Source organism: Pistacia vera, unplaced genomic scaffold, assembly GCF_008641045.1.
Source record: "Pistacia vera cultivar Batoury unplaced genomic scaffold, PisVer_v2 Contig840, whole genome shotgun sequence".
In the NCBI taxonomy this organism is placed as follows: domain Eukaryota; kingdom Viridiplantae; phylum Streptophyta; class Magnoliopsida; order Sapindales; family Anacardiaceae; genus Pistacia; species Pistacia vera.
The window spans coordinates 27,759-40,003 of NW_022196713.1; the positions used below are offsets into that span (position 1 = coordinate 27,759).

Genomic DNA, 12,245 nt, shown 5'->3' on the forward strand with positions numbered 1-12,245 from the left:
CATTTTTCAGCACCTAAATACCTAGAAATTCACAAAACATACCTGTGATTCTAGAAAACAAAAGAGATATAGAAATTAAGTAAAATTAACCAATTAAACCTAATTCCCACACAAAATACCCTTAAAATCAAAGTATGAGTGCACTTCCAAACACTCATCACAGTACCCCCAAACCTAGATTTTGTTCGTCCTCGAGCAAAAGAAGAAATATGAAATAAGCTTTAGTCAACACGCTCATACTTAATTTTGTAAAGCTAAAAATATGATAAAATATAAACGATGTTAAAAGAATCAATCAAGTCAAAGTCAACATTCAAAAGCTAATATATTCTCTTTTTCAAATCTTAATGTGTGTGTGTGTGATTAGCCAATCAAAAATCTCATGCATGTTTCCCGGATCAATTCATACACACTAAAAAACACAACATTAATCTCCAAATAAAAGCTATGGAACTTCATATGTCTGCTTTTCAAATCATCTCTCCACTAATGTAGACATACACACCACTAAAGATTAGAAGAACTTATATTAGCTTGTAATGTTCGGCTTATGGTAATGGTTAAGGAGAAACATGGATTTCAAAACAAGAAAATTCAACAAAAACCTCACCATTGAAGGGAGATAAGAGCAATTTACACATTCTTATTCGGTTTTGTTTATAAGAAACATGTTAATGAGGATTTTTTTATGTAGATGGATGGTTAATATTGATACTTGGGTTCATTTCTAATTAAGGATGTTACAAATCGAAGAATTTTGATGTTTTTGAGAAAACCTAAGATTGTTATCAAAGGGTACCCGTGGTATCGATCACTTTTCACAACCCAATGTTGAAGACGACGAAAAGTGTTCAATACCGTCTAATAGAAGGTTATCAAATTTTTTTATGGGACTATATGGGGTTATATGTAATTTCCATGGAAGAGTTTGTTGCCCTCTAATAGGGGATGTCGGACATCTGATAGGACTTACAGGGGGTATAATAATTTTTACCTTAAAAAAATACAAATATCCCCTATAAGTCCTATCAGATGTCTAGTACCACCTACTGGAGGGTATCAAAATACCCTTTATGAAAATTACATATACTCGCGTATAGTTCTATTAGACGTCTAATACTCCCTATCAAACAATATCTGACACTTTTCATCATCTTCAACCTTGGATTGGAAAAATGATCGATACCTTGTAATAAACAGTCCTGGATTTCGTCAAAAAAATGAAAATCCTTTGGTTTTCAACATCCCCATCTAAAAATTAACCTAGAAACTAATATTAACCACCCATCTACATAAATATGATTTGATTTGGAAGGAATTGTAGTTACAGAGAATGAGTCAGACAAGTTTCAAGGGTTGAAGAATGAGTTTTGGTTAAAGGGTTTAAGAATTTGTGAATAGGGGTATTTTCATCCGTAAAAATATTATATAAGGCCATTTTGCTATATTGTGAGAAACTTTTCAAAAAGTGCTGCTTTTCATCAGCATCCCTAAAATAGTGGGGTTTAATATAATTTCTCATATTTTGGTTTAATATAATTTCTCATATTTTAAGGCAAACATAAGGCAAGGTAAGAGAAATTTACCATCTTTCACCTATCTCAAGTATTTCAAACTTTAGAATTGATGGATCTTATCATTGTAGGTGATCAATTTATATATTAAAATTTACATAACATGATTTTTTAACTACCAAATCAATTTCTTTATCGTTATTTGAATATTCAATATATGGAGTTTTAATATATATTAAATTTTTATTTTTTTTCATTTCATATCATATTAGTTTTTGTACAAACGTTTATATATAATAGTTATATGAGTGATGTTCTTAGTCCCCCACATTTTATCTTTCAAGAGCCAACTTCTAAGTTTATCTCATTAAAATGTTTTAATATATGCAAATCTCTTTATAAACCCCATCTACCAAAAATACCCTTTTATTTATGTTTTCAAAATTTTCTATGCTTCTTATTTTGAATGTAATATTTAGAGATGAAATCCATTCACATTTGTTTTTACTTCTAAGATTGTAAGAATAATAATAAAGAAATTTGGGTGCATCAATTAACTTATAAATTTTGGAGAACTGCAGAAGTAGAGAAATATTAAAAAGGAAATAACAAAACAAAAATTTAGTACTTGTATGATTTTAATCAAACTTTTTCAATTACATAAACTTCGTCTCCATTGTTTACAAATAGAAATAGGGTTTAATTGAATCAAGGTTTATGATTAAAAGAGGAAAGAAATTTTTTTATAGTATTTTTAAATAAGGGATAAAATTGTACTTAAAAAAATTAATAGTAATTAGGTATAAACTATAATGAGATAAAATATGGGAGCCAATAAAATTACTCTATTTATATATCTAATTTGGAATATCATATTAAACTAGCTTAATTATGCTGAGTGGGACCCAACATGGCAAGCCCAATCAGCTGGCAAACTAACCAATCAAACAAACGCTCGTGAAAATTAATATCACTAGTATTAATCATAAGAGGGTAAGACTTTATTATCAGTAGACAGTAGGGAGTAGGGACACATACCTTAGTAGTAATATATATAAAAAATGTATAATATAAAATTATAATAAAAAAAATAGGCTAGCAAGAAGAAACAAAGAAGAATGCTTAAGCTATGTGAAATAAAATAAAATTTCTGTTACTATAGTGAAAATTTGAGAAACTATGTGAAACTATCATCTGAGCTTGCCTCATATTTGCAATAATAAATTGTTAAATACAATATGATTCAATAATAAATTGCATTAAAGTATTTTCAATCAGACCTAACCCATTTTCACGTGGAATTTCATTGGTATTAGGTTTCGCGTTTGGGTATTTTTATTCCTTCTAATTTTTTTTTTTTTTTTTTTTAAATTATTGTATACTTCCATAAATTATTTACTCCTTTAAAGTTTCGTTTTCCCCCTAAAAAGTATCAAAACCCCCTTGCCCTTGATAGGAGAAAATGAACTATGACCAATGAAGCCCCAAGAAGATAATAGATCCTAATGTGCAGCAAACACTTGCAAAACCTTCTTGTGTCCCTCAAAAGTGCTACAACTTACAATGCTAAAATTATAGATCAAGTTCTTACCCAATCCATCACCAATGGCCTCTTCCATGCCACACCCACATGGAATTGTATCCTCAGAGCCTACTCTAAAAGCCCCACGCCCATCAAAGCCATTCTCATTTACAATCACNTATTTATATATCTAATTTGGAATATCATATTAAACTAGCTTAATTATGCTGAGTGGGACCCAACATGGCAAGCCCAATCAGCTGGCAAACTAACCAATCAAACAAACGCTCGTGAAAATTAATATCACTAGTATTAATCATAAGAGGGTAAGACTTTATTATCAGTAGACAGTAGGGAGTAGGGACACATACCTTAGTAGTAATATATATAAAAAATGTATAATATAAAATTATAATAAAAAAAATAGGCTAGCAAGAAGAAACAAAGAAGAATGCTTAAGCTATGTGAAATAAAATAAAATTTCTGTTACTATAGTGAAAATTTGAGAAACTATGTGAAACTATCATCTGAGCTTGCCTCATATTTGCAATAATAAATTGTTAAATACAATATGATTCAATAATAAATTGCATTAAAGTATTTTCAATCAGACCTAACCCATTTTCACGTGGAATTTCATTGGTATTAGGTTTCGCGTTTGGGTATTTTTATTCCTTCTAATTTTTTTTTTTTTTTTTTTTAAATTATTGTATACTTCCATAAATTATTTACTCCTTTAAAGTTTCGTTTTCCCCCTAAAAAGTATCAAAACCCCCTTGCCCTTGATAGGAGAAAATGAACTATGACCAATGAAGCCCCAAGAAGATAATAGATCCTAATGTGCAGCAAACACTTGCAAAACCTTCTTGTGTCCCTCAAAAGTGCTACAACTTACAATGCTAAAATTATAGATCAAGTTCTTACCCAATCCATCACCAATGGCCTCTTCCATGCCACACCCACATGGAATTGTATCCTCAGAGCCTACTCTAAAAGCCCCACGCCCATCAAAGCCATTCTCATTTACAATCACTTCTTCATTAGAAAAAACTCAACCCACCCTGATAATTATACTTACCCACCTCTACTCAAAGCTTGTTTGGGTGTATTTTCACTCCCTAAGGGTCAGGAATTACATGCCCATGTCACCAAACTTGGTCTAGACTCTGACATTTATGTGCAAAATGATCTTATCCATTTTTATGGCTTCATGAATGAACTGACTTCAGCACGTGGTGTGTTCGATGAAATGCCCCATAGAGTTATAGTCAGCTGGAATACGCTTCTGGGTATTTATAATGACAGCTCTAATTCTTTTGTGGAGGTGTTGGTGTTGTTTAAACGATTGATTTGTGAAGAAATTAAAGCTGATAGGATCACTTTGGTGATTCTGTTGTCAGCTTGTGCACAGTTTGGGAGGCCAGATTTCGGAAGAGCTGTGCATTGCTATGCAACAAAAGTAGGTCTTGAATGTATGTTGGGTTTGGAGAATGCGCTATTGGGAATGTACTTAAAGTGTAGAGAAATGCGTGCAGCTTTAAGAGTGTTTGATGAAATGGTTTCCAGGAGGGATGTGGTTTCGCATACGATTTTGATCAAGGGTTGTGCTGAAATGGGGATTGTAGAACTGGGTCGCGAAGTGTTTGACATGATTGTTGATAAAGACACTGTTATATGGAGTTCGATGATGCATGCTTATGTTAAAGCAAAACTGCCGAAGGAGGCTTTAAAGCTTTTCAAGATAATGGTTGATGAGGGGGTGATACCAGATGAAAACACAATGGTCAGTGTGCTTTCAGCTTGTGCTAGTTTATCTGACCTCGAATGTGGTAGGCTAGTGCATAGGTTTATCCACCAAAACAATATAAAGCAAGATGTTTTTGTGAAAACAGCTCTTATTGATATGTATTCTAAGTGTGGATGTCTAGAGGATGCCTTGGTTTTATTTTACAAAATGGGTTGCAAAGATGTTTTCACTTGGACGATAATGATCGAGGGTTTAGCCAATTATGGTCTTGGAATTGAAGCTCTGAGAGTTTTTAATCAGATGGAAAGACAAGGAATTAAGCCAAATGAAGCCACATTTGTTTCTGTGCTAGCGGCATGTAGTCATTCTGGGTTAGTTACTGAAGGCTGCCAGTTGTTCAGAAGGATGGTAGGAGTCGACAGAATTCAACCAAAGAATGAGCACTTTGGTTGTCTAATTGATCTGTTTAGTCGTGCAGGACTCTTGTATCAGGCTGAGGAGTTTATTGAAACCATGAAAGCTGAGGATAAGCTTATAGCTTATAAAACTCTGTTAAGTGCTTGCATTAGGTATTCAGAATTTGATGTTGGAGAGAAGGCTGCATATAAAATGATGAAATTGGGTCCCCAGAACCATGCTACTTATATCCTATTATCAAATTTCTATGCTCAGGCAGGTCAGTGGGCTGAAGTTGCAGAAGCAAGAAGAAACATGAAAGAGTTTGATATGAGAAAGATGCCTGGCAACAGTACTTTAGAACTAAAACATTACTTGTAGGCAATATAGAGGAAGAAGAATCGAATTGCTTCTGCGAATTGGTGTAGATATCTGTCTTATTAATTCTTTGTTGAGCGATATACAAGACAATGGTCAGAAAATTACAGAGTCAAATTGAATCAGTCTGTAAATTAGATTGTAAGAACAAATAACTTCATGAGGTCGCAAAATAAAATGGAATGAAATGAAGTTTTATATTTTGTCCTTGGTATGCGTAAATTTACAGTTCAGAATACAACACCTCAAATTGGATCTGCCAACAGAAAGGTTGCACATCTTATAACACCTGAACCTTCTAATTTAAGGTTGTACATCTTATAACACCTGAACCTTCTAATTTAAGGTTGTACATCTTATAACACCTGAACCTTCTAATTTACAATTTTGAGGCTTAAAGAACACTCAGAACAAGAGCCAAAACTACACCCATCACTGGAAAGAAAAACAAGATCTTTCTTTTCACATCACCACTTCTTCTAGCTGAATCTCCACTTTCCCACCAATTTTAACATCAAACACCAACCAAGTGTACACAAAAGTGCTACAACTCGGCCTCCTACAAGTCCACCAAGAACAATCAAGAGAAGAATTGAAAAATACCTTGAATTTCCCTTTCTTTCTCTTTCAACAATCTCCTCAACTTCACCCACGTCTGCCTCAGCCTGGCTATTACCAAACACATGGTCTTGTTCTTCACCAAGAATTTTTTCCAATTTTTCATCTCTCAGGCAAGCAAGACCGATCTCGCTGTTGGACTCAGACTCCTTTTCCTTTTCCTTTTCCTTTTCCCTCTCCTTTTCCTTTTCTTTGTTCTTCCATTCTTTCTTTGCATCACGCAGCTTCTTAGGAACAAAATTCTTAACAAATTTTCTTCTTATTTTGGCGCTTCTGCTTCTCTCCTTTTTATGTATCAAAACATCCAATTTCTCCCCATCACAATTCGAATCAGGAACATGAATTTCTCTCCCCGGAGACTTCAATCCAATTTCATTAACAAACTCACAAGAATCACAGACATCGCTTCTAACAATCGATTGGCCTTTTGATGAGTCTTCGTTGCATCTCTGAATCTCATGCGAACACAATTCATCATCATCCTTCTTCAACTCAGAATTTGGAAAATACAAAACTTTAATCTTTACAACGAAAGAATCAAGCACCGTTCTCGCCTTTGAACACGGTTTCAAGAAAACCAAAGCACCAGAACTGGCATACTCGACCAAGAAAAGTAAGAACGCCGACATTGTGATTCCAACCGCCATCTTTTTAGTACTCAAAGCAACAGCCACCACCATCAAGATCTTCAAAACCACCGCAAAAAACCCCTTCTCCATCATCCCATCCCCATCCGCACCGCCATCACATTCATTTAACACAACTAAATCCTCAACATTTCGCTTCGTCCCTTCAAACCCAGATAGCGAACTTACCACCAAGCCAGCCGCAGACACCGACCTTCGCACCGGAGACGGTGGCGGTGGCGGTGGCGGTGGCGGCGGAGAACGGATGCTATGAAGCGGAGAATACGGTGGAGACTTCCTTTTTGATGGTTTTTTCAAGCGATCTTTGTTCTTAACGAAGAGATCAACAAGAGAGGTGGGAAAACCAGTCTCAACGACGAGAGATCCGCCGCGTTTAGGCGAGTGATGAAGACCCGCCACCAAACGCGAAAGACTTGAAACTTTGTTGTTCTTTTTCCATGGCAAAGGCATGTTTATGTTGGTAGTTTGATAATTGTCTCTCTTCTTCTTCTTCTTCCTTTGAATGAAATGAAATTCAAATCAAAGAAAAAAACAGAAGTTGGAGAATTTGCATGAAGATGGTTAAAAAATTGTTGGAGAAATATTAATGGTGGAGCTGTTTACATGATTACAGGTTTGATTATTTTAAAGAAATAGAACCCTGAACCTGAAGGGAAATTCCTAGAGAGAGAAAAGGGTGGAAAAACAATAACGTGGAGAAATTTACATTACCGCGTGCGTGAGAGATATGATTAAGAACAACAACAACATCAACTGTGGTTAGGTCTTTGCTTTTGTTGTCTTTTGATTTCTCTTATTATAGTTTATTCTGTTTACTTCTTTTGGAGGGAAGGAAAGAGAAAATTATTAATTATTAAATATCAGTTTTATTGGAATTTTTTCCACCGATGAAGTTCAATAAAATAACAAATATCTCCTGAGACTTTAGAAATAACAATTTTTTTTTTTTTTCAGTTAGTTAGTTAATTAATAAATATTTATATAATTATTCTTTTTCCGTTTTTTTTATCACTAAAAATTAATAATAAAAGAGTTTTTGTAATTTTTCCAATCACATTAGAATTTATGTTATTTAATTATATCTAAAGGATTATATTTTTAACCCAGTTTTAATATATATTATTTTAATTTCAGGTTGGTTTTAAATTTTTCAGGATGTTGGTGCTGTAAACTATCTAATTTAAGATAATTTTCTCTGTTATTACTTATTATATCCATTTTTCTTAAATGGTTTTTCTTTTTCTTTTTATATTTAGTGTAATTTTAATTTATTTCTAAAAATGTTGAGTTAAGAACCTAGGATGGTATGTATCCATGAATAGAGTGAACTATTTATAAGGGAAAATTAAAAATTTCATGTTATATTGAATTGGTATATTAGATTTCATTACAAATTAAAAATGGATCAATTAAGGGTGGTGTATAAATTAAGAAAATTAATGTAAATAATATTAGGATGGAAAGCAAGCACTTAACTAGTCAACTAAGCAACTTGCTTTTGTATAATCTGTCTATAAATAAATTAAATTATACGTCAAATCAACTTTTTCTTTTTTATATGCTTTTGGCTAAGTAGGATAAAAAAACCACATTTATTTTGTGGAGTATTCTTACTGGCTCCCAAAAAGAAAAAAATATCATAAGTTCTCGGGGTCTCACTAACTAATAAGATTAGAAAATTATTAAACCCTAAGGATTGGTTTGCGGGTTAAGAATGATTGTTCTTTTTTTTAAATTATTAGATTTAAATTTTAGGACCATCTATTTAATCTTTTGAGCTTGAAAGATGTTTAATGGATTCTATAATTAATTGCGATACGCACAAATTGACACAGATATTTTGATTAACAAAAAAAAAAAAATTATTAACTTAAATTAACATAACAAAATTGTGTTTGAAAATTGACATTTGTAGAAAAATATTCTTATTGGCTGCCATTAATATGTTAAAGCATAGACCATTAGGTTTCTAAAATAATAAAAAATTCCTTACTTTTTAGAAAGTAATTAAAACTTATGATATTAAGAGTTAATGAATGTTTACTATATTATCATTCTATTATTTATTTTAACACTTAAAATTTAAGTGTAGGGAGAAATTTGTTATTCGATCATATCTTGGGGGGCGAATGTATTAAAACTCTCTTTAAGAAAAAAAAAAAATTGATAGTGTATTTACCACAACAAAATCCATTAAATCTATAAACATGGGTAATGTTATTAGTCTTTATCCATTCAAAACTTAAAAACAAAAAAAACAAAAACACAATAACAAAAACGCTAATCAATTGACTAAAAAAATACGATATTTTTTTTAGCAATACCGACTCAATTGAATAAGGTATTTATTGTTATTAGTCAAAAAAAGATACAGAGTCAACCTTCGTGAATTAAAGATTACAACACAAATCACTCAAATTTAGGATTTTATACAGTAATAAATCAATCCCACCCATACAAAAATTATGTCTAAATATACAGTTAACATCTTAATATCTGCTCCCTTTGAGCCTTAAAGACAAAAATAGATATTTAATCTAACAAAAAAAAAAAAGGAAAAAGAGAAATTATAGACCCCAACTTTATCGGATTCAAAATAAAGAAATTATTAAAGAATGGGACCCAAAATATAGTGAGCATGCATGGCATAAATAATTTGAGTGTTTTAGAGAGAGTGGTTTGATGGGCCCTGGGCCATTATTTAGTGGGCCCATCATAAATTAAAAACAAAATGAAAAGAAAGAAACATCAAAATGAGAAGCACGTGATAGTATTTGATGAGGGTGGTTGAGTCAAACTTTGGTCTTTACTCTGCCTTGAGAAAGCGCGGCTTTGAATTTTGATTACAGCTGTTTTTAACTTTTACACGGAAAACACAAAATTAAATTTCCATATTTAACATGAGAAACTTACGTTTATTAATATGTATATATTAATATGTACATTTTTTTTTTTTTTATATATACTTTTTTATTTACTAGTTCCCTGGTAATATATGTCACATGAAGGATTATTTGGTTTGATTAATTTAGATACTAAAAGATCTTATTCAAATTTAAACACTTTGAAATTTTTTTAGATTGTTTGATTGTATTTTAAAAGTGTTTATTGACTAACTGTGAACTGCCACGTTAGGATTGTGAGAACAAGTTTGTGAGAAATTGTTGTTGTTATAGTATTACTCATTATTTTATGGTTAATGAGACTCCTTCATTAACTCTTTTAGAGTTTATTTAGAGTGTTGAAATTTAAAAAATATTTTTGTTATATTTTATAAATTTGACTTGACTTATTTTTATATATTAATGTCTTTTTTTTTTTTAAATTAACACTAAAAAAATATTTTATATTTTCTTAATCAAATAATTAACATTTTTTTCATAGAAAAGCATATTTTAATAATCTCTACTCCAATAAGTTTTTTTCCTTTAAGCTCCACTTGAATAAGCCCTATCAAATTTACCTTAGTTTGTATATAAAATTTAACATTATTAACTAACATTTTAAATTTTAAATTTTATTTAATAGATTGATCTATTATCTATGTATCTGTCTATTTATATATAATAAAATTATATATAACTTATTTAAAACTATTTAAGAAATAGTATGTTAAATATATGTAGTGAAGGAATTAAGCATAAAAGTCGATATGTCCGAGTGGTTAAGGAGACAGACTTGAAATCTGTTGGGCTTCGCCCGCGCAGGTTCGAACCCTGCTGTCGACGTTTTTTTTAATTAATTAATTAATTATTTTTATTCACAAATATTCTGGCGTGACATGTGGATAAGGAAGTGGGAGCAATGATTGAATTGTTATTGCTTTAGGATATTCATTTGCTTTTACATGTATCTACATGTAATTTGAAACGGCCTTTACATCTGTCTCCACCCTTTATTTGCAGAAGACAATACGTAGTGGACGGAACTTTAGACCACTAAGAGCACTTATATTTAACCTTTCTGATATTTGATCTCTGTTGAGTGCCTTGTAAGTTTCTGATGAATTAATGCCTTATCTCCAAAAGCATGCATGCATTCATTTAGACCATTAGAAGACAATATTATTAATTAAAACATTGTTCAGCAGTATAACGACAGAATTCTGTCGAAGATTTAACTTTACTAGGATCTAACATTTTATTCTCAACGATATAAATAGACAATTAGCGTTTGCTTTTTACCCTTTGCATACGAAATAAATTAAAAAAGAGTGTGAAAAATTAATGGGCCATCTCCTTCACTCATCTATGATAAAAATATATATGAACTTTCGTTTCATGTAGCGAAAGTGTAATGATACTTATCCCATTATATGTTGATTTGGTTTATTTTCTTTATAAATAAGACAAGAGTTTTGTTTTATTTAGAAGAATAGTTGAAGCGTAATTATCTTCAAAAATAGGATACAAACGTAAAATGATTGTCCTAGAATAATATGTCTATGGCTTGTGCTGGTGGGTCTTACTGGGTCCAGAAGACCAAATTTGGCTATTATGTTTTCGCTATCATCAATGGAGACGACAGGGCACCACGAAGGTCAACAGGCCTGAAAACCTTATCATAATTTATTTGTCATATATATTCATCTTCACACTTGTTATATTCATTCAATATCTTGTCAAATCTCAACTTACTGTATAAACATTAATAAAAATAAAACTTAAATAGATAAGAAATTCAATGCACAAATGTAGTTATCACTTTATAACTTAGTTATAACTGATTTTCGCATGCATAAACCTTTAAAACTTGTGATTGAAGAAAAAAAAAAAAAAGATGGAACAGATACATAGAATTAATTGAGACATAATATATTACTCTAAGGGTGCGTTTGATTCGAGAAATGTTGTATTACTGAAAATGTTATATTAATAGAAAGATAAATTACTTTAAAGTTTACAGGGAATAAGGACAGATGGAGGGAGGGCTGGCAAGAAGGGTCAGTTGACCCTCCTTAAGTTTTAAATTTTTTTGACAAGTTTTATAAATTTACCCTTAAATGAAAAGTAAATTACAAAAATAAAATAAAATAAAATAAAATTCAATCCATCAAATAAGTTAAACTCTTATTTTTCTTTCTTGGATATCAAAACTAAACCCCTCTTTCTTTACTTCACAGATCTGACGTTTCAACAATCTAGGTTTCAAATTTTTTTCCAAAATTTCTAATTCTTTATCCACACAAATGTAGTTTTCTCCCACCTATCTATCAGGCAAGCCCATTTTTTCTTCAATTTGTTAAATAATACTAACACATTTTATATTTGTATTCATTTATTTTGAAAGTTTAAGGTTAAATTATAGATTATGATTTAAGAAGATGAAATTGCCATTGGAACCACAAATTGTACCAATTTTTTTCATTTGTGATGATCTATTGAAGTTAGAGAAAGTAACAAGATTTTCTTAAAGTTATTTTG

The 12,245-nt window shown here is 31.3% G+C and overlaps 2 protein-coding genes and 1 non-coding gene across 3 annotated transcripts; 2 read left to right on the top strand and 1 right to left on the bottom strand.

The window, feature by feature from the left end:
• Nucleotides 1-3,797: 3,797 nt before the first annotated feature.
• On the top strand, nucleotides 3,798-5,674 carry LOC116118309 (putative pentatricopeptide repeat-containing protein At3g15930). Its single transcript, XM_031404297.1, has one exon. The coding sequence runs from the start codon at nucleotides 3,875-3,877 to the stop codon at nucleotides 5,558-5,560; it is 1,686 nt and encodes a 561-aa protein (XP_031260157.1). The 5' UTR covers nucleotides 3,798-3,874; the 3' UTR covers nucleotides 5,561-5,674.
• A 61-nt stretch (nucleotides 5,675-5,735) lies between these two features.
• On the bottom strand, nucleotides 5,736-7,572 carry LOC116118310. The gene is made up of 2 exons (XM_031404298.1): nucleotides 5,929-7,572; nucleotides 5,736-5,890 (listed from the first exon to the last, which is right to left on the bottom strand). Exon 1 carries the CDS (start codon nucleotides 7,270-7,272, stop codon nucleotides 6,037-6,039), a length of 1,236 nt encoding a protein of 411 aa, XP_031260158.1. The 5' UTR covers nucleotides 7,273-7,572; the 3' UTR covers nucleotides 5,736-5,890; nucleotides 5,929-6,036.
• A 2,896-nt stretch (nucleotides 7,573-10,468) lies between these two features.
• On the top strand, nucleotides 10,469-10,550 carry TRNAS-UGA. Its single transcript has one exon. It is a non-coding gene; the product is annotated as a tRNA-Ser (tRNA).
• Nucleotides 10,551-12,245: the final 1,695 nt, after the last annotated feature.